At 33.6% G+C, this 22135-nt stretch overlaps 1 protein-coding gene across 2 annotated transcripts in view; it reads right to left on the reverse strand.

Annotated features, from left to right (window-relative positions):
• The window catches only part of LOC131078919 (peroxisomal membrane protein PMP22), an 84799-nt gene extending 82662 nt beyond the window's left edge, over window positions 1-2137 (reverse strand). The window contains exon 1 of one of the 2 annotated variants that reach the window (XM_058016761.2): window positions 1906-2136. In XM_058016761.2, coding sequence (XP_057872744.1) covers window positions 1906-2076 — 171 coding nt within the window. In that variant the 5' untranslated portion in view covers window positions 2077-2136. Of the gene's footprint in view, window positions 1-1905 lie in introns of both variants that reach the window. The other variant, XM_058016767.2, reaches the window with a different exon arrangement.
• Window positions 2138-22135: the final 19998 nt, after the last annotated feature.

The raw sequence follows: 22135 nt of genomic DNA on the forward strand, positions 1-22135 counted from the left end.
GAGGCACAACCTTCATGAAGCATCGCATGCCTTCAAACGAGGGGTGGCGGACTTTAACCAAAAGTCGGCCCCTTTGAGACAAATCCGGTAAGTCAAACTCGATAATGTATTGGCCTTACACATTTGATCTTGCTGAGTCGGCCTGTAGGATTTCTACCGACGCTATATCATCAACACTCTGCAGCAGTACACTTAAGTCTTAAACAAAAAATATGACACAGCCTGAATTATATTATATAGTTAGATGAGATAAAATTAACACAAGAAGGATTTCCTCACAACCAGGCAGATCACTTACCTTGGTTGGACTTAGGTCACACAGCGACCTCCACGTTTAAATTTTTCCAGTGCATGTATAACTAGCCTTTATTAAGGAAAGGATCTTATGAAGTTGTCACTATGTTTGTAGTTGGCGTGTGTTATTCTCTGGTGAAAAGCTGCCAATGCCTTCTTTATCCTGAGATGTTGCTAGCAGGCAGATATAAGAATGCTCAGCACACATAGCACATGCCCAGCTAGAAATTTTGTTCCGGACACTAGTCTTCCATTATTCACCCTGTTATAATCATGCAAAGAATGTTCTAAAACGGACCTTCGGCTCCTCTATGGACTCTGGAGAAAAAAAAAAAAAAAATCCCTCCAATAAATTGGTGGAAAGAGAAAAGACTGGTACATACTACATGCACATTACCACCTGGAACAATTTAACAATTAAGTAAAAAGTGAAATGAATGGATAACATGACCCTAGAAAATGGGGAAATAAAAACTTAAGGGATGAATGCAATGTTCCTGTCTCCATAGTGAGTGTCAATAAAACTCCAACCCTACATGAAACCAAAAGTGTCTGAAATAATCTCCTCTAGCTCATGAATGTAAAGTCCAGAATATGTTGGGGTAGAGAGAAAGAGAGCCTGTTTAGCGCCTGTAATACTAGTCTCTAGACTCTCTCTAGTATGTATCTTGCCAACAGTAAACTCGTGATTTGATACCATCAAGGTTAAAAGCCCAAAAGGAGTAAATATTAGCCCACTTATTTATCTAAGAACGTTAACTACTGCGATTGCATGTTAAATAATGCAAAAGATCTTGATTAAAACAATTCAGCGGGATAATCCTAACTATACATTGAAAAATCATTAAGAAATGAATCACCTGCTGATCAAGGTACAGAGCAATAAAAGTGGGACAAATTAATTTCTGGAGCGGCAATTTCTTGATGATTGTCAACACTAGCTTTAAATAAAAAGAAAAGAAGGAACTCAAACTTACCACTGTTACTAATTTTGAATAATGGTGCAAAGGAATACAAATAAATGATTCAATAGTTAATTGGAAATAGCTTAATTCAGGTGCATCAGGATCCTTTTGTATTTCCGGAAAAAACTGCCAAATAACAAGCTATAATTGCATATTTTGTCATGTGTTTCACATCCTGATCATTGATCATGGATCATGGATCCGAAACATTTATACAAAAATCAAACAAACATTTTTTTCCAAATGCTGCTCAACTGAAGCAGTAATTGGTTGAGTTTTATTAAATTTTGGTGTTAATAAAAATTGGCAGGTTTAAACATGGTCTCCTCATAGGAGCCGCCTTCCCAAGGTACAATTCTAAATTAGGAATTTTGAGGTGCACTTTTACAAGGAGACTAACTGATCAAGCTAAATTCTGACCCCTACAATTGCAGAGTGTGCAGATTTCTCCATCTAGATATCAAAGACGTCGTTAAGTATTTTCCTTCACGGAAAACTCATGGTAACCACGCGATTGTGTTGAAAAAAGTGTGTTAAGTCGAAAGAAAATAGTTTTGAATAAAGACTAGTGCTGTTTTTAGATGCGAAGGGGAGTTTTACTCACAATCACGAGAGGAGGAGGGGGAGAGAGGGGGGTTTTACTCACAATCATGAGAGACACTTGTCTGAGCTGAAGCTTTTTAGCGCCAAGAATCTTCTGACCAATGGCATCACTGCAACCAGCCAACACCCCTGCGGTTATGGCCTTAGTTCGTAAAGGGTGGAGCTGCATTTGCAACATATATTTGTGCCATGTTTTCTTTACACCCTCCGCCATCTCTGTTTCCTGCCCTGCTCACTTTGACTCCTCCCTTTTTTTTTGATTCGGAGGCCTCCATCATATAAGGAAGAATATTCTAATTTTAACTGTTTCCGTTCCGTGCTATTTTTTTGGTTGCCCCGTTTATTTTTGTTTTCCACGAATTATATGTAACGGCCGCCTCGTTACCAGTAAGGAAAAAAAGCACGTGCAAATCTAATAGTTAAAAGTAGGTGAGTGGACCAACTGAAGCAATTCATAAAACCCATTTTCTCGTGCGTTGAATATTTATGCTCAAAACCCTATCTCAACATTGAAGTTAGAAATATGAGGGCGATTAGGTTCTTCATTATCATCTTGAATAAGAAAAGGTCATGATAAAGTTTGATTGTTCGATAGACTATTTTAAATCGGAAAGTTAAAAGTATTTCTTTTTCTTTCTTTCTTTCAATTTATTCAAATTTGAAACTTAGAAGAAATTAAATAATCATATGAAAATTCTAACTTTTTTATCAATTTTTTGGTGTTTTAGTAAATAATAAGTTATATATTTACAACATTATATTTGAAATAATGCTACTCTATAAATTCAATATTAGATTTTTTTTATTATAACACATTTTTTTTAATTAAAAAAATTATTCAAGTAACATATATATTTTTAATAATCTATATTTCTCACTTACTTTATATAGATTATTAAAGATATACATAGTAGTAACATCTATAGTCGCAACATGTCAAACATTAAATGAATTATCATTATACGCATAAAATAAGTAATAATTGTGCTAGATTGTTATTTTTATTTAAATTCTTGTTATTTATGTTATCTTGTTTTTCCTCCCTATGTGAGTTATAGTTATATTAAAAACAAAAAAAAACAAAAGAAAACTTTAGAATAGTAATAATGTGTATTTTTCTTAATAATTAATTGAATTATTAACAATTAACGTTAGTGTCATAATTTATTTTGAGGTTGATTCCCACCTTTTTTCATGTGTCATCTAATTGATTCCCCTATTGTTGGTCCCCCATGGAGGTTTTCTCTTGTTTCCCCTTACTATGGGGTCATGGATGATAGCTTAGCTTAGACTATTGTTCATAGGAGGAGCAGTCATTCTACTACTCTCCTTCCTCATACTTGTATTAAGGAGAAGTCTTGAATTTAGGGTTGAGACCCTTATTTCTCATTGATTCTTTGCTTCAATCAAAAGCTTTTTAGTCTTTGTGTGACTATCAATCTCACTGCTAGTAATACTCTATCTTCTTGCCATGATGGTTGTCTTTATTGTAACAGGTTGGGGTATTTCACGAATTTATCTTAATCAAAATATTAGGGTCATAATTAGGGTTAGGGTCAATGTTAGAGTTACAACTGGTGCTAGAAATTACCTTTTATGAACTCTTAATTTAATTAGTAAAGTAAATTTGATAAATGCATATGATAAGACATATAATGAAAGGAAAATATATTTTACAAAACAAATTGAGATCTTGTGTATTTATAAATTGAATTCATACTTACAAAAATGATCTTATACCAAAGACAAAACTACAACCTTGAAAATAAACTTACACAAAAAAATGAACCTCAATTGTTTTTTATTAAGGCAAAAACAGGTTTTGAAGGGACCTAAAACCCTTTAAACGAACTCCAATTGTTAAAAATAAGAAAAAATATGAAATAATATCATTGCTAATTCAAACTTCTACAAGAATATTCTAGGATTAGAGAATTCTCCAAAATCCTCAATTATAAAAGGAGCTGGAAAGTAATGTTTTGATATAAGAGAAAAGATTTGAGTGTTTAAATTATGAGAAATGAGAGAACTTAATTGTACATATTTATATTTGATGGATGGAATACTAGAGGAACATCTATTACTGTATTCTTTTTTTTCATTAATTTATGCAAGGTAGATGAGCATTTGCCACTATCTAAGATAACATGTTTAATTTGTAAAATATTTATTTGTGGTTTTTCATCAATATGAGTGTCTATTAAATATTGTCATTTATTAATATTTTTATTCATAAAGTCTTTAAAGTTAAGATTATATAGCTTATTTTTTTGAATAAAATAGATTTTAATCTTTATTGATTATGGAAATGTATGTTTATATTCAATAGTGACAAGAGTACAAATTAACAAAATTAATGCATCAATGACGACATTAGAAAGCCAATGAAAGGTGTAGCATATGCCACAATTTTATTCTTAATATATCATACCTTATTTTATTATTTTAAAATATATGTAATTATTTTTAAAGAACTAATTAGTGAAACATATTAATTTTTTAATCGGTAAAATAAATATATAAGATTAGTAACTAATTAATACTAACATGTCTTTCAATAATCTCAAGTTTAATTATGGTGTAGATTTAAAAATCTATCTATCATCCTTTAGTTTAAGCATATTCATTCAAGAAATTAAGGCTCGTGACTCCACTTTAAAATGCCTCATGGAGATTTGATTGGAGGAAAACTTTCCTTGGCACTACAAATTTCAGTTTTTTAGGGAGTAACATGAGGTAGCCATCGTGGAACAATAAGCATATATACAAGGAAAGTTATCAAGGAAAAGGGGGAGGATTAGAGTTTTAGATAGGTATCCTTAGTGTATGGTTTCATATTTATGATTTATGATTATGATTAATGATTATCATTAGAAGGTATTGCGTAGCAATTTAGAGAATCCTACAAAAAGATCATAACTCTTAGCCAAGTCATTTTCACTATCTCCTTGGCTTGACTAGCAGCTTGTTTTTTTGCCTCCATTATTAAATACCCAACTAAGTGGCAACTCCAAATATGTGTTGCTATTCCAAATATTGTAAAAGATTTGATTTGATGGTGGAGTATATGCATCTTAATAGTACATTGAATAATAGGAAGATTTTAGGTTGAATGAGAAACAAATAATAGAGTTCTACCATGTAATTTGGTAGGAAAAAAGGGGAGAATCGTACCCTTTGAATATTTGTTTAATCTTTTAGTCCATCCCAAGATATCAAATTAGACATTGTTTCTAATTATTTTCATTGATATAAACTATCATAGACCATTTTTTGTTCTTTAACACATAAAATGTGTCACAATTTGAATATAGCACCTCCATGAATCCTAAGTGGTATCATTCAAGACTATTAGGAGAAAAAAAATTGCATAATTAATCAGTGTTATTACTTCTCTCCACTATAATTTAGCAAGAAGGAAATAGAGGCTTAATCAATGCATTGCTTAGACTCATGATCTCATGGGGCATCGTGAGTAGATCATCATTTATCACTAAAAATCTTTGGCACTCAGGTTGTGTATTTTACCTCTACATTTATCACAATGTTTAATCTTAAGATGTCAATGGTTGAGAGAACCTACATTAGAATCATCATAAGAAATTGGAATCTAATTCCAATCATTTACAGGGGCTAGTGTCTTTTCTTTTACATATCAAACCATAAGACATTATGTTGATAGAGATTAAGCCTCTATCTCTACCTCCATTTCTCTAGTTGCTCATGACTCAACAAACCTATTTCATATTATAACTCATTAAAACTATTTGGTTGATTATGGTGACTACCAGCATTTACACCTTCAATAGCCTTCCCTATGACATACTATGATAAATTCATAATCACTATAAAATCTCACATGTAAACCAAACCACCATATCAATTGTCAACCACTAACATCAATATTATTACTAATCACTACACAAAGCATCATAATAGGCAAAAAGACCAAATTAAATTCATCCAATGTGTCAAATAAACATAATTGTGTGTTGGCTTTGATTGTGCTCTCTTGAATTTAGAATCGAATCAATTACTTACTCAACTAAATCTTAGTATTTGTTTTTAATTTGCAACTATAAAAAAAACATCGATTGTTACAACAAAAGAAATCATCATTATTAATGAATTTAGGGATTGCACTTGCAAATCCGTAATCATTTAATGGAATTACTAATCAATTTAGACTGGTTAATCCAATCATGATGTCTCTTAAAATTAGACCCATTATAGAACTAGACCTAATTTCTTCCTAAGTTTTGTTATTCCAAACATAATAAGGAGTATTATCATACAATATAGATTTTTAAAAAAAAGTGGATAAAATAACTGAATTATATTAATAAAATTATTTCTTGACTATATATATTAATAAAAAAAAGTAATATATATATTAATAAAAAAGTGGATAAAACCACTAAGTTATTATTCGGATAATACAAATTTCGACATTTATATGATCCATATATTAAACTAGATGTGAGTCATTAAGCTTTGAGCAAGGAATTTAAATGCAATTAGGATGGAACTTGTCTTTTAGTAAAATTACATTTATGATAAAATAAGAGTTAATCAAATAGATAAGTTTGTTGGATTTTTCTTAGGACTTTGTGAGGAGGCAAGCAAACAAAGGTCTAACAAAGCTCTATGATGGAGGAAACTAGTAATGTCAAAGTTAATAAAACAATTTTTATTTTTTATTTTCTAAGAATGTTATTAGATCATTCAATTGTTCTTTGATTTTAAAATGTAATGAACACTAAGTAGACTAGAGATTGGTTGAAAAATACTTTACTTCAGCTTTGAAGAGTAATAAGTGAAGTCAACCTTATTAATTGTAATAGTCTTTATAGACCCAAAACGAATGTCATTCTTGAATGGTACTTATTTCTTGCATAATATAAATTTAAATAAAGAAATAATATAAATTTAAATAAATTATGTCAATTTGATACCAATGAACTTATTTCTTGATTTTTTTGTAATATATGTACTTGTGTGATACAATTTGATCACATATAGTGGCTTACTATTTACTTCCATTAAGCATTCTAGATATGTTTAATTAATTAAATAGATTGAATTTAAGTTTTAAATTTGATATGCTATTTTTTTATTTAAAAAAAAAACAATTTTGTAGAAGTAGTGTGTAAATTCTTATTTATTATAAAATAGTTCAATTTAATTGTTCTAGTTGATAGAGTAGAATTTTAAATTTATTGTATCAATATTATTTCAAAACATTATATTAAGGATAACTTAAGATATTTACACTTTAAATTCTTCTATTTTCTAGCTTAGTTAAAAAACATAAACAAGATTTGAAATAAAACTAGTGTAATGGGTGGAAATAGGATTTATAAGCTCATACATGCAAACTAGGAATTAAACCTACTTCTAATAATTATAATTAGAAGGAGAATGAACTCAATAGGCTCAACCCCAAACGTATTGGTAAAGGGTTGAGCACAAGGTGAATTTAGTACTCTTTGGTTGAGTTGAGGATGCTTATTGAAATGGTGTGAATTGAATGCATGAATTAGGGCTACTGATGGAAAATTGACAATGATCACCATGCACGGAAACTATCAGAAAATATATGCAAACATGAAGTATAGATATGGAAATGGGAAGGAGAGATGAACCTATGTCTAAAATTTGAGCTCATAAATGTGGGTCAAGGATGCTAGGCAACCTTGACCCAATATTGTCAAGACAATAGAAAAAATTTCATAATTAAGATGTCACTATGAGTATCTCCCTAAACATTTATCAAAAAAATGTCAGACACTGGTGCTAGGTAACCTTGTCCTAGTGCTTTAAATTCTACAAAATAGGTTTCTATGTGTCTTTATCTTCTCTTTCAGATCATAAAATATTGTCTAGATCTTGTCACTTGCAAACACAAGAGGGGAACAAGTTGTTTTGATAGGGGTTCACCTAGGTTAAACCCTTAGTTAAGAATTAACCCTATGATGAATTGAAATGAAATTGAAAGTGTATCTTCAAAGGGGCCACATGGGCTTCACTTAATGAACCTGGGTTATATTACATGCATTCGTGGCATACTAAAGAATCCCCCTATTTTCAAAAAATATGTTGCCCTTAACTCATTTCTTGTCAATCCCTCCCAATACATACCTCAAATTAAAAACCCCCCTTATTTTCACCAAATATTGTATGTATCAATTTTGTCTTTAACATTTTCCATGCCCCTTTATATTTCTATCTTATGTTATGATAAAGAGTTGGTTGGGTTTTTAAGCATAATCCTAGATTTGGTAGAAGGTAGTAATATTAATTGATGGGTTGCATAAAATGTTTTGGGTTAAAATTTTCAAATAACCTTAGGCAAGCTTTTGTTTTAAATTTCAATTGACCGGCTCAACCAGTTCTCTCCTCTTAATTTGTCTCTAAGGGTTTTATCTCATTGTGTTAATCGGCCCCATGCTTAGGCTTTTGTTATTTTACCAGTTGGTATATTTTTTCCTTAGTCTTCACACGCATGTGTTTTATTTTCCTAGGTCATGTGTTAGTGCTTGTAAGTCCCCTCATATGTCCTAGTAACTTCATATTTAAAGCACATTCTTTAAGTCACTCTTAAGTGATGGCCCCACTTGGGAATCATTGGGTTGTCATTGAAGTCTATATCGCATTCAACCGATCCACCAAGCTGATGTGGAAGTCCAAGATATAGTTTATCTAGTACCCAAATTGTACCATTGAGCATTCTTAATAATTAATTGAAAAACAAAACTTGTTATATTTGAATTTTTAATTAATTAAAAATCATGATCAATGGTCCAGTCTGGGTGCTACATACGCAATTCGGAACAGAAGCGACTTTTCATTGATACCCTTCTTGAAGCTTCAAAGACCTGATGGTGTCCACATGTCGATAAAATTCTATGTCCCAGAAACTTTAAAAATTCATCTTGCTTACTCATCAATGCACATGTGGATGGACACATCAGAATGAATAACCATCAACAGGATTTTTTTTCCAATCAACCAATCATTGTAGACAATTTTTCCATCATTTTAGCATTCCTATAGTTTCTAATTTTTTAAAAATTTAAATAATTTTAATAAAATTGATGTCGCCAACAATAATTGCAGCGCTGAATTGTCGAAGTAAAAAAAAAAAGTATTCACAATCTCTGTAATTTTTCAGTTGTTTTTTATCAAAAAGATATATTACTAATGATTTAAAAGTATTACAAAATTTGGAAGGATTCTAGAAAGACCTCATGAATCCAAACTATCATGTCAAAAACAACGATTTAGTAGAATCACTGTAAAACCCATATACATTCTTCAGATTATAAAACAAAAGGGAAACCAAAAAAGTCTCTTACAAAATATAGCTCGCAGGCTTATACATTGTTCATATTATAAAATGAAAAAACAAATTGTTGGATTAGAGACATGCAAGATGAAGAAATGAAGAAGCAAAGCAATCCTTAGACCTAGAATGGATTGATCTTGGAATGTTTGCCCCTGCCACACTTGGAGTCCCGGCTATGGTTCATCATCAGAACTAGAAGGCCAAACTTTATCTTCAATAACCAATCCAAGATGCTCTGGTTCATAGTTTGTGCCAAACCCTTCCTCATTGATGTATTCCTTGAACCAATTTCTACCTTTGTTGAACTTTAGACCTAAAACTCTCTACACAAATCTCATATGCTTGATAATTTCTTCTATTCTTGCTACAAACACATCCACCAATAGCCCAAAAAGAATAGGCATCCTACGAACTTGTCGATTCCCACAACAAGTTGCATAATAGTCCTGTGGGAGTGGAATGGTGAAATTGTTGTCAATATTATCAATGTCTATTTCAGTTTCTCCCAAAACAATGTCATCAAAGAGCTTTTAACAAAAGCACATGGCTATCACCTATGTTTCTTCCGCCCTAATAATCAAAGCTAGGAATAGAACAAGGATGTTTTTATTCACTCTTTATCTATGAGAAGTCGTGATTAAATCCTCCCCCATGATTTTTTTGACTGCATGAATGATGAGGGGGCTAGAATAATTCAAAACTCCTAAGAGATGCCTATCTAAAATTTCCCAAAGAAAAGCCATTTGTTGCCTAGTAGAAATTAATCAGACAGGAGAATCCAAAGATGCAAAGCTAAAAAAAAGCAGCAAGGCAAATGGTGGGCAAATCATGGTAAAATGAAAGAATTGAAAAGTGAATTGAAATGGAATGCAAAAAGACACCAAAAAGAGAAGATGCAAATACCTAAATATATCTAGAAAATTAAATAATTGAGAGAGAGATCATAAATGCAGAATAAATTTGATATGAGTAGAGGTCTTGGAAATCCGAAAACATATCCATCGCAAAATATTCCCAGTTGCGTCGTACATAATTTGTCCATTGGCATGTGTGAGGGGAAGGTAAGAATGTAAGGATTTTAACCAAATATTAAATCACTATTAAATGAGAAAAAATGGATTTTGAGGAGAATGATTAAAAGGACCAGAGTCGTTATCTTTTTTTTATGCCAAAAGACCTCCCTATAAACCCTAGAGTTACCCATGCAATCCTTGTCTCTTTTTGTTATAATCATGCGGTGACTTCATGTAGTTGGTTTTTGGTCTCTTAAGTCATAACTTAAGCCTTTCACATCATTTTTGTGACCAGCCTTGCTAGCCACCCGGTTGCACATGCTTTAAGTCACTTCTAAGTTATGGTCCCACCACGAGATCATCAATCCCAGTGACTTGACGATACCAACATGGATAGATCGATGATATCATGCACTTAAGAGAGGCTTTGATTCTATCTTGCCAACTCGCCTATGCACATGTGGATGGACACGCAAAAAGAGAAATCTTGTTGGTGAGATTCTGCATCCTAGTCACATTTAAACATCATCTTGTCGACTTGCCAATGCATACATGGATGTACACATCAGAAGAAATGACCAATGATAAAATCTTATTACACATCCCAATGACTCGGCAATGGAGGAGGTTGTTAAACCATGATATATATGTGGAATCCACATCATCTGATAGTGCAATCAATAGAATGATATTGTGAGGGAGATGATGACACATATGGGAAAGTTTTAGCGTGCAACTGAGACAAAAAATCAGAGTTACATTTCGTCAGTGGTTTTTGGTATAATCAAAACTCATCGGTGATGGTTTTAAAATGTTTTAAATACCCAACGATGTCAAGTGTTGCAAACGTGTTGTAAAACCAATCGTCGGTTAAAAAAATTGTGAAATTTTTTCAAATTTTGCCAATGACCGTCGATCAAATCAAATCGATGGTGAAGTTTTAAAGTTGCTCAACTGCTCATTGTAAGGAATGAAAGCACCAATTCGAGAGAATTTTTTCAATTTTGAGGAAAAACTTGATTGAAGGTGAAAGAAAATGCAAGCTCGATCTCTAGAGATTGTGTTTCAGAGAAGCTAAAGAATAATTGTAGACAAGGGAATTTAGATAGTGAGTTGCCTTCTTTCACGTTTTCTTGTATTACTCTGTAATTTGTGAAAGTTTAGAGGCTAAAAATTTAGAAACCATATCCATAGCAAGCAAAAAACCAAAAAACAATCTTTAGGGTTCCTTCGTAAAATTAAAAAACTAGAAAACATGTCAACCTCATCCAAAGCCTCTAGAGCAGAGAGCCCTAAACCCAAAATATAAAAGAAGGAGATGAACCTCTATGATGACCTAATTGCTCAATTGTCAGGGTCTTCTCAAAGACCAAGAACTGTAAGGCATGCAAATGGATTCATGACTCATGGAGGATTTGTAAAGAAGCTTATATTTCATTTAGAGGCCATAATATTTTCAAAAGTTTTTACATGAAATCAAATAGAGAAGTGTTTGAGTGTAATCCCTAGAGGCTAGAGTTGGCTTGATTGGTAGTCCCAAATGTCTTTGTAAATGTGGACTCGATTAGAATAATTGCAAAGCAATGCAATCCCAATACAAGGTGCATTCAATTAATTTACAGGAATCTGATTGAAATCAGTAAAGCCACTATTTGTCAAGTGTTTGACATGGAGGATGTAGTAGGTAATGACATGGTTATCAACCTAGGTAGCTTGAAAGTATAATACCAGAGTGTCGAGGGGATTTATAGGAGAAAGTGGCTACCACTTCACAAGCCCAAGTTGGGTAAAAAATTCCAAAAGTTTGACAAAACAGACCTACCACCTTTATAGTGTTGAGTTGTTTCACAAGTATTTTCAGATGACTTATTATGTTGTGTGTCAAGTGCGTGATTTTGAGATACGTTTACATATGCCTGAGGTACTTGCAATGTTGATTTGTGGTGTCCAAAGAAGTGTTGAAAATAGACCTTTTAACCATCCTCACTTTGTAGCATAAGGGATTCACAATGCCCTAATCTGTATCCAAAGGGATAGTTCAACTATCACATTCAAATGATATTCCTTATTGATGCATTTGCTGCTATTTTTTGCACAAAGAAATAGATTATGGAGTAATGATTTGTGCATTAAGGAATTTGATGCTGATGGAATAAGGCATCTTGTGCAGTTGTGGACATCTATTTGGGACTGTGGTTTTATGCCTGCCCAATATTTATGTTTTGAGGAGCATTTTTTTCAAAAACTGTAAGGTTTATTTGGTCATAACCCTCCAAGGTTGTCGGATAAGATCATGAAGTTCTCGAGGCCTAAAGGAAGGGAACATGAGATAAATGTTAAAATAAACCATAATTGGGGTGATTGTTACATCATAGAGAAGCATACTTACATAAGAATCTATGGATTTGAGAGACAACCACATTTGTTGCCTTTGATAGTTCCTGACAGATTGGCATATCTAGAAATAATCAAACAAATGTGTGGGACAAATGCTCATTTTTATGTCACATAAGGCCTTTTTTCTCCCTTCTTATCTTCATATTGGATATTTTCTAGGTTTCTTCATCAACCGGATTTGCAAAAGTCGTCAATCTCTTGGATAGCTATAAGTTACCCCTACATTCAGAGGGTCAAAAATTTGATCCAGAAGGATACATCACATTTGCAAGAAGTTGTGTAAGTTTGGGAGCATACAGTCACACATTTGTGCTCAAATAGGAATTAACAAGGAATGCCCCACTTATGAAGCCACAATGGAAAGGGTTAAAGCATGGATAAGAATCTGACAAGCCGAGAAAGCAAGAAAGCTGGCTAACCCTACATACAAGGGTGCATTTGCAAACATCAACGATAAAGTTAGAAGAATGGAGTTGTTACTCCAACATGAATCTAGGTTGATATCAAATGTGCCAATCATTTCCCCATCTTGATCCACTATCTCATCCATCATGGTGCAAGGACATAGGCATGTTTTTCCTTTAGCTCAAATGTCTCCCTCTCCACCAGAAGGATTGGAAGTATCACAATATGTGGGAGAAAGTGCAGCACCCCATGAGGAAGAGGAAGAGGTTATGTAACAAATGCAAGTGTATGTGGTAGCTTATCAACCCCCAAATGATCAAGATGATGACATTGTTGAAATTGCCAATTTCTTAACAGATGAAGTCAGAGATCTGGCTTCCAAGAAGTTTGTATCTGATGATGATTTCATCAGTACAAGTGAGTTCAAAGCAATTATTAATAAATTCATGGGAAGGAAATTGAATGAAAGAACCCATGATACACCCTCAGAGAAAATATATGAGGTTGTCAAACAATTTTTGGCAGAGGTCCGTGAAGAAACCAAGGACATGACCCTAGAGAAGGGAAGACAATTGCTAAAATAATCAAGATGTATGCTCCTTCTAGGGATATATATGTCCTCTTCCCTTGCCTTTGACAATCTCAGGAGATATCAAGGTTTGGATCTGAAGTTAAGTGATGAAGGAATAGATAAGTTGTGTTATGGTTCAAATTTTAGGCCTATTGACAAATTGTTGGCTATATGGTGTTTGTATCCACTTGATAAGAGGCCTATCACCATTGCAAATCCATCATATATGTCAGGGAAATTATGGTTTATAGGGTGGAAGATGTCACTACAAAATAGGTTGCAGTTTTGAATGTAAATATTGCATTATTTACTAGGGGTGCAGTAGAGAAGCTCACAACTAAGAACGAGGAGCTAGATTAGAAGAATCATGAGCTAAATGAGAGATTAAGCACCTCTACACAACAAGGTCTTCTATTATTTGCAGAGCATCATGCTACCAAATTGAAGATTGACCTAGCCATTGAGAATGAAAAGAGGATATAAGCAGAAAGATGACTGGCCAAGGTTCAAGAGGAAACTCAAAGGCTTAGTAACGATCTCAGAATTTATAAGTTCAAAATGGCTTAGAAGTCGATCAAAGCTAAATTTGCACGAATGCTACCTCATTTCCAAAGAATGTGGAATGGGTACTAGGATATTGTTGGTCTTGTCAAAAGACAGAGGAAGGTCGAGTTTGGATTGAAATTGTCTAAGAGGTACATAAAGAGAAAGTAAGAATTGTTACAAAATTTTGAGCAAAATGGAAGTCATTTTTATAATGATGTTTAATTGCAATTAGTACCTATAATAGATGAGACGGGCTATATTGTTAGAGATCGATCTATTATTGAATGAACATCAAAAATATCATGGGAAGCTAAGGAAAGCTTTGAAAAATTTCAATAAATTGCAAGGAACACAACCACCAACATTTTTCAAGGACACGGGAGAAGATAAAAATGAAGCTGAGTGGAAAGAAGATCTTGTGAAAGTATTTCTCCATGACACAATGAATGAGGTGTTTGATGATGCTGACAAAGTAGAAGAAAACCTTCATAAGAAGCTAGAAGGAATGTCACAAATGGAGTTTAGTGTGAGGTTCTTGAATAGACAAAATGCTTCGATGGCTATTGAAGCTTATGAAAAGCATATAAAGACTTGGACCAAATTCTTGCAAAGAGGAGAAATGATTTCTCATGAAAACCATATTCTAGTTGAGGCTAATAAGATTTTGAAACATTTGCAAATGGCTTGAAGCTTGTTTGGATCCTTTGATATTATAAAAAGGAATTCAAGGCCATCTGCAAGTTGTTCTGAAAATTCTCTTGGGCGGGTAGAATGTATTATGTTTGAGCTTTTTGATAATAGAAGATAGTTGCAAACTCTTTACTGCTTTATGAAACTGTATACACAATTGAGTTGAATGAAATGACTACAAGAAAATTCATATTGTCTCCTATTTTATGTTTTTACTTATATGAATGGATGTGTCTACGGTACATTAATTTGTCTTCACAATCAATTGTGAATGTGTAGTCTGAATTGCAGGTTTACTTTAAGGAAAAAAATAATTAATTCTATAATTATATTGTAGCAAGGTAGACACAAGTTATAGTGATTCTTAAGTAAAGACAACAATTCCATGAGGAAGCTTATGCAATTTATCAATTTCTTTACTATTATGCAAAGTTGAAATATGATACAATTTTATGGTGCAACAGAGGGCTAGACAAATTCGTGTCTACCTTCAACAGTTAACACCAACAATCAACTTGTAATGGGACAACCTAATTGGTCTCATTCAAGTTCATAGGGGGCATTGCCCTGATTTTAAATAATACAAATATAATGTCTATAGAGTTGCATAGAGCATGCATCGTGCCAAGTTGTTTGATTGATGACCTTCTAGCACCTGTAAATTTGATTTGATAACCCCATTGACATCATGAATGACATATGAATTTTTGACAACCCATGTACTTTCACATTTGGATCACCATGTGAGACCCAAATTTGTATTAAAATTTCATTTAGAACATATTTTATCTTTTCTCCAATTTCATTTCACTACAAAATATGAATGGTTGGTGAAAGAAACTCACACCGAGAAGTAGGTAGCAACAAATTGGTTGAGTTATCCCAAACATTCACCATCGAGAATATTCATTGCACCTGAAGCCAGAAAGTATAAAACCAATATTAGATTTGATAAAAATAAAATAAAAAATTAAACAATCTAACATATGGGATTACATAGTGAAGAAGAAAGTAGAATGTTTTGAAAATACACCTTGTTCATATTTTTAACAAAATCTGAAAAAAAATTGTGATCTCTTTCTTCTAATTTGTATGTATCATTCCTAGAATTGTAAGATAAGTTAGTTGTTTCTATGACAGAATCAAGTTCCACAAAAGCATGATCTGTCAAATCATACTTGTACATGCATTTCCCCTTTATTCTATTGTACTAACATAACTAAAGCTCGAAGCCTTCTGGCCTATCAAAAAGGTCGATGTCATTATGGTAATAAAACATCCTATTACCATCATTCCTTTGTATTCTTTGAACCCTTCCAATGTACCAGGGTCCACAAGAAACACCTTGCCTTGTACTTCGAGAAACACGTTTTCTTGTAGCATGTTCAGTGGGAGGTATTGAATTGCTCTCAAACAACACCCTGCAATTTGATCCAATTCCAAAGCTAATTGAAACACCCTTTTGTGAGGCCCTCTCATCTCGCCTAAAGTAGACCCCATGTTGGCATATGCACACTCCAATGAGACATTGTATGTGATTGAAGGTTTTGTCATTGATGGCAACCTTGCAATCCTATGATACCGGAAAAGGCATTATACTGGCATCAGCAGATCACACTCTACACTGGTACTCAGGACACCGACACTGACACAAAGAAAAGAAGTATACCGGCACAGAGGCTGACAGGATTTGGTTATATTATATTTTGTTTATTATTGTAAAAATTTGTAAGCCAACTTGGCAAATTGTAAAATGACTCTTATATATAAAAGAGATCATTATAGACATTTGGTAATGAGGAAGGATTGAGGAATAATATTAGGCAGACCTATTATGCGAAATATAGGCTAAAGGTTTATGTAAGAAGCAGAGCAGCAACCTGTACTGGATCAGGCATTATAGATGCTATTGTAAAGAAGTACAAGATATTGGATTTGTATAATCCTCATTGTAAGTCAGTGAGACTTCCCATTGAGCAGTGAGCTCTAGGCAGTTGGCCTTCCTGCATGTGCAGACCTCCTATTGTAAGTAATATTCTCTTATTGGCCAGTGAGTGAATATTGTGGGTCACAAATCCCACCGAGGTTTTTCCCACACTGGGTTTCCTCGTTAAATCCTTGTGTTATGGTGTGCTTTTCATGTGGATGTTCTTAATTCTGTTTATTGCATTATTTCTTGCATACCGGTACATTGTTATAATATGTTCTGCATGTTTTAATTTAAGAAATTCTATACACCGGTCAAATACTAATTCACCACCCCCCCCTCTCAGTATCTGTGGGATTCCTAACACCCCATTCCTTACTTTAGTCAACCTATCTTTGGATAACAGATTTCCATTCAACTGACTAACCAAGATAACTTTGAACATATCCTTACCATCAAGCTCTACCACTGGTTTTATAGTTTTTTTTAGATTTTCATCAATGGAATCTAAAATTTCATCTAACTCATGCCTCTACTCACTTTCCATTATTTTCAATTCACCATGATTGTGTACCACTAAAGGCATAGATTGGAATATAGAGTTGAAATGAGTTGGTGAAGAGTCATCAAGTACTTCATCCAAAACTTGGAATGTTGGATAATTTTGTTCCTTTGTCCATGCTTTATCCCACTAAGAAGATTTTGTGGGATTCTTCATTTGCATGCCAAGAGATGATAAAATATCATGTGCATCCTTCAATCCTATCTTGAGGGCTTCTATAATTTTATCATCTGTAGATATTGAATCATACTCTGATGATATGTTAACACTTAGTATCCTTTCTTGGTGCAATCTATTCTAGATACTTTCTTGCTTCTTATGAGATTTAATAAAATGAATCCCTTGGGGATTTGATTCTTCATTTTAAAATCTATATAGGATTCCAACAATGTGAAGTGAGTTAGTGAAATCATAGGCTCTTTCTACTCCAACCATCCCACCAACTTTGCTAAAGAAGTTCTCACATACATCTGACCCGTCACCCAATTAAGTGCAAAACACATGGCAAGTGAGAGTATTGATCTTGAAACAATCTCAACAACAAAACTACAAAGTGGCAATAAATTTTCACGTCTTAATATGCCTCCCTGCTGATTAAAATTATGTTGACATTATTATTAGATTTTTTCCGTAGCTAAGATAACCATAACGTGAAGAAATGATGAACTTGTGAAGCTTTTCGTACTCTTTCCCAAAGAGTCAAACTCTGAGACATAAAAATGTCGATGTAATTGGAAACAATCATTAGATATGTCTTTGTACCTAGTGTCCTCTCTACCCTTCCATTGGATGTGCTTATCATCTCTTTCAAATAGCTTTGAACGTGCCTCAAAGCAATTTGTTGTGTTGAACCCCAATTTTGTCGATCTATCATCTCTATATCTTCACTTTTAAGCTTGCTATCATCCACTTTAAAAGTGTTATAAACCATCCTAACATGATTAAAACTTATCATCTCTTCTCCTAAGATCAAATCTCGTCAATCGCTAAATAAATGATTCACTAGCTTTTTGTCGTTGTGGATGTAGTCCTAGTCATGCAATCTTGTTACATTTCAACCATTGGACAACCCACTTAGTCTCCACCCTTCCAAGGAATTTAATATCGAATACCTTATGTTGAACAATATTCCATCAACATAAGTTGTCTTCTTCTACTATCCCCATCTAAGGAATGACCAACAATAGGTCCCAAATTATTTTCCACATGTCTCTTCCACAAAAAAATATTCTTTCCCATTGTTGACGAACAAAATTTGCATTGAACCTATTGCATGTTGGATGAGAAACCACAACCAAATGAGGAATCTTTTCATGTAAAGGGCTTGCAATAATAACACGTGCATGGCAACCAATAACATTGTGCTTATAAGAGTATGTTATGATATCAAAGCTCACAACTCCCTCACCAACTATCACCAAGAAATGTGATTGACATTGATGTTCTTCTTTATTACTATAAAAACCAACCAATGTATCACTTTTTGCTACCCACCTAACATACTTCTCACAATAGTTTCATCTTTAGCAAGGTAGACATGAATTGGACCATCTATTCCATGTTTGGTTTTATAAGAAGCATACACTTTTCCTACTACCTCAAAAATGTAGTTGTGCTCCCCCGGGATGTATGCCAATGACTTTCTAACTTGCCTCAAAGTTGTAGAAATTGAAGGACCATCCAGATTCAAGATAATAAAGCTATGTAATCTAGGATGTCCCCATAACTTGATCATCTCATAAAGGGATTTCATGGATATACTATACCTTCTCCCTGCCTTTGGATGCATCAGGTTGTGAAAGATATCCTTGACAAAATCCCAAACTACATCTTTACCTTGTAATTTTCCTTGTTTATATGTCTCACATATATCCTTGCAAAACCTAAAGACATCCTTCCTTTCAGTCAATTCAAATAGCTTCTCCTTTAATGGTTTCATTCTAATAGAGAGTATAGCAACCTTTGTCTTTTCCCACCAAAGAGCTCGCATTGTTGATCTTTGGCTAGCATTTGAAACCCTAGCATCTATTCAGAGTTTATTTTGAGTCAACTAGTCTAGTCTTCTCCCTCTCCCTGTATCCCTCCCATGTCTTTTATTGACACATTTTGATTCATGATATAAATGCATCCTAAAATCTTCACATTCTGGAATCATCTCACAAAAGCTACATGTCAATGATTCAAATGGGATCCCTATCTCAGAAGCCCTATTGCAATTAATATGCATATATGTGCCATCAAATCAATATTCATTACCCTCAGAACATAGCATCATCTTGGTATGCTTCTCTATGGACCATAATTTTCCACCCCTTTGATCATCCATTAGGACGTTTGTGTCTAATCTCTCTCCATTTCTACTAATATAGGAATACAAATACCCCCAACATTGCAGCATCAATGGGGATGAATGACCTTTAATAAGATGATAAAACAAAAAATGAATAAATTATAATAAATCACAATCAAAATAAATTTGAACTTGGGTAGTTAACACACCTTAAGTACAAGGATCTGCACTTGTAGAACCCTTGTGTAATACAGATGGTGATGATGGGACCAATAACCTAGTCAAACTTTGTTGGGACTTATCATTGGTAGGCTTCTTGGGTCTCCCGGCTATGCCACTCCTCAAAACAATTGTATAATGTGAATCCTCATCTTTAGCAGTGGTGTGCTTCTTTGAATTCATGTGTTTATTTAGAAAACTGACAATATTACCACTTGCCGACACCAAATAAAACCATTTATTGGATTGTGTATATTTTACTCATACTTTTTTCTTATCCTCATAGCTTGCAAGTGTTTCTTCCACCACCTTGAAAAAATTAGGCTATTGTGTCTTGTTGAAATCATCTAGATGTTTAATTGCTTGATCAATGTCAAATCGATCTCTAACTACAGTTGTCTGATTTTCTATGCTACTTGAATGATTTTCACCATTCCCCTCCATTAAAATGTGATGTTTATGGGACATTGTTTTCATATGATTGTTTTTGAAGTTACGAACTATTCATGCTACCATGGATACTTCCCCTATTCCATAATCAATGCCATAACTTTCACAATGGATTTTTAGTTTAGGTTCTCCCTTTTCTAAATATACTTTGAGAGTGAGTTTCTCATTGAAAAATTATTCCATTAAACTATTCACTTTCTAATTCCAATCTATGCCAACACATCAAGATCAAAAACTATGGTTTGTTCCACTGACTTGGACCCATCTCCAACTCTTGGTTGTTTATGTATACCTACCTCCACAATCTCTCTATTGTGTTGAGGGTTTGGTGTACTTTCCACTATATTTGACTCAACCATACCAACATACACTGTGTCATGTTTCCTCTTAATGCCTATAAATATTGTTGTAGCTTTCTTTTTTGTTCTTGCTTTATATTTAAAGGATTCCCAAGCCCACAAATAAAATCAAAAGGATATTCAATGAGTTCATCATCCACAACTTCATGATGGATGTCAACAAGTGTACAACCTTTTGAATAAATGATTGTGCCAAAAACAAAATTTTCTTCACTGGTAACAATTACATATTTCATATCTACAATTGAATCCATCTGCATTATTTTCCTCATTTAGCTATCAATTGGTTAAAAAATGAATAAAATTATAATAAAAAATTCAGAAGTCTGGCTATAATATTACTATGAAATGATGTGTATTTTCATCCTGGTGCATCCATAACTAAATGAAAAAAGAAAGTCAAGTTTACACATGAAGGGGTTAATTTGGAAATGGAAAAATTAAGAGTCAATGAAGTTGCTTGTTTTACTTGGCAGTTTCCCCGAGGAACTGTTTCTTTTCCTTGCTATTCCAATTGGGCTTACGGAGGCATGATTTATGAGATCTTTTAGTTTCAGATAAGTGTAAATCAACATTTGTTACTTGGACAAAATGACATGGCTTCACATGGAACAACAATTGCATTTCGTAAGATTATAAATCTCCATTTTGGCGGTAGAGTCTGCCATCCGTGAGGCCATAGAAAGGATAAAGCGAAGATTAAATTGGAACTGGATGAGTTGATTTTTCACCAGAACTGAAAAGTAATTTGATCAAATCATCCAATCATATCTATTTTTGCAGTCAAAGGTGCAATATGTAGGTTTGAACATAACAAGTGGTAGATGGATGAAAGGGTATTATCCTTTTCAACAAAATGACAAACAATCTATAGAAAACTAAAAATTTGGGCAATAATGTCAGAAACAAATCCCAAAAAATTTTGTTTTGAGATTTGTTTCTATCATTAGGATATGAAAGCTATGAAGGCTATAAAGTAGTGATTCCTTCATGAAGACTGTGTACAGAAAATGGTGAATTCATTCAGTGTTAAGTGTTTGTGTGAGAGCACGAACAATCTCAAATAATCCTCGGAGGAGCATACTGCCTACCTATTCAACAAAGGGAATGATGATGAGAATATGCCTGTGATAAACATCTTAGGGATGGATTTCTGGGCTAACGGGTATGTACATGATGGAATTATTTATGAGAACTTGTTCTCCCCCATCATCTAGATTTTGGGATATGCCCTTGACGCTAGAAATACAACTTGGATGAGTTTGAGGCCTTCATGAATGATAATGGTGATCTATTCTGTGCAAAGATCGTAAAAAGGTTGAAAGTGATTGGAAAAGGGATTGGTTGTCTGTATCACTGATCACCCCTGTGTCCCCTCTCTTATCAATGATCCCCCTGTGTCCCCATGGTGTCCCCCCTCTTAATACCTATGTTCTTGTTTTTCAGTTTTTGAATAGGGAGCTGCCCTCTTATGGCAGTACTTATGTAAAAACACA

This window comes from Cryptomeria japonica, chromosome 8 (genome assembly GCF_030272615.1).
Source record: "Cryptomeria japonica chromosome 8, Sugi_1.0, whole genome shotgun sequence".
NCBI lineage: Eukaryota > Viridiplantae > Streptophyta > Pinopsida > Cupressales > Cupressaceae > Cryptomeria > Cryptomeria japonica.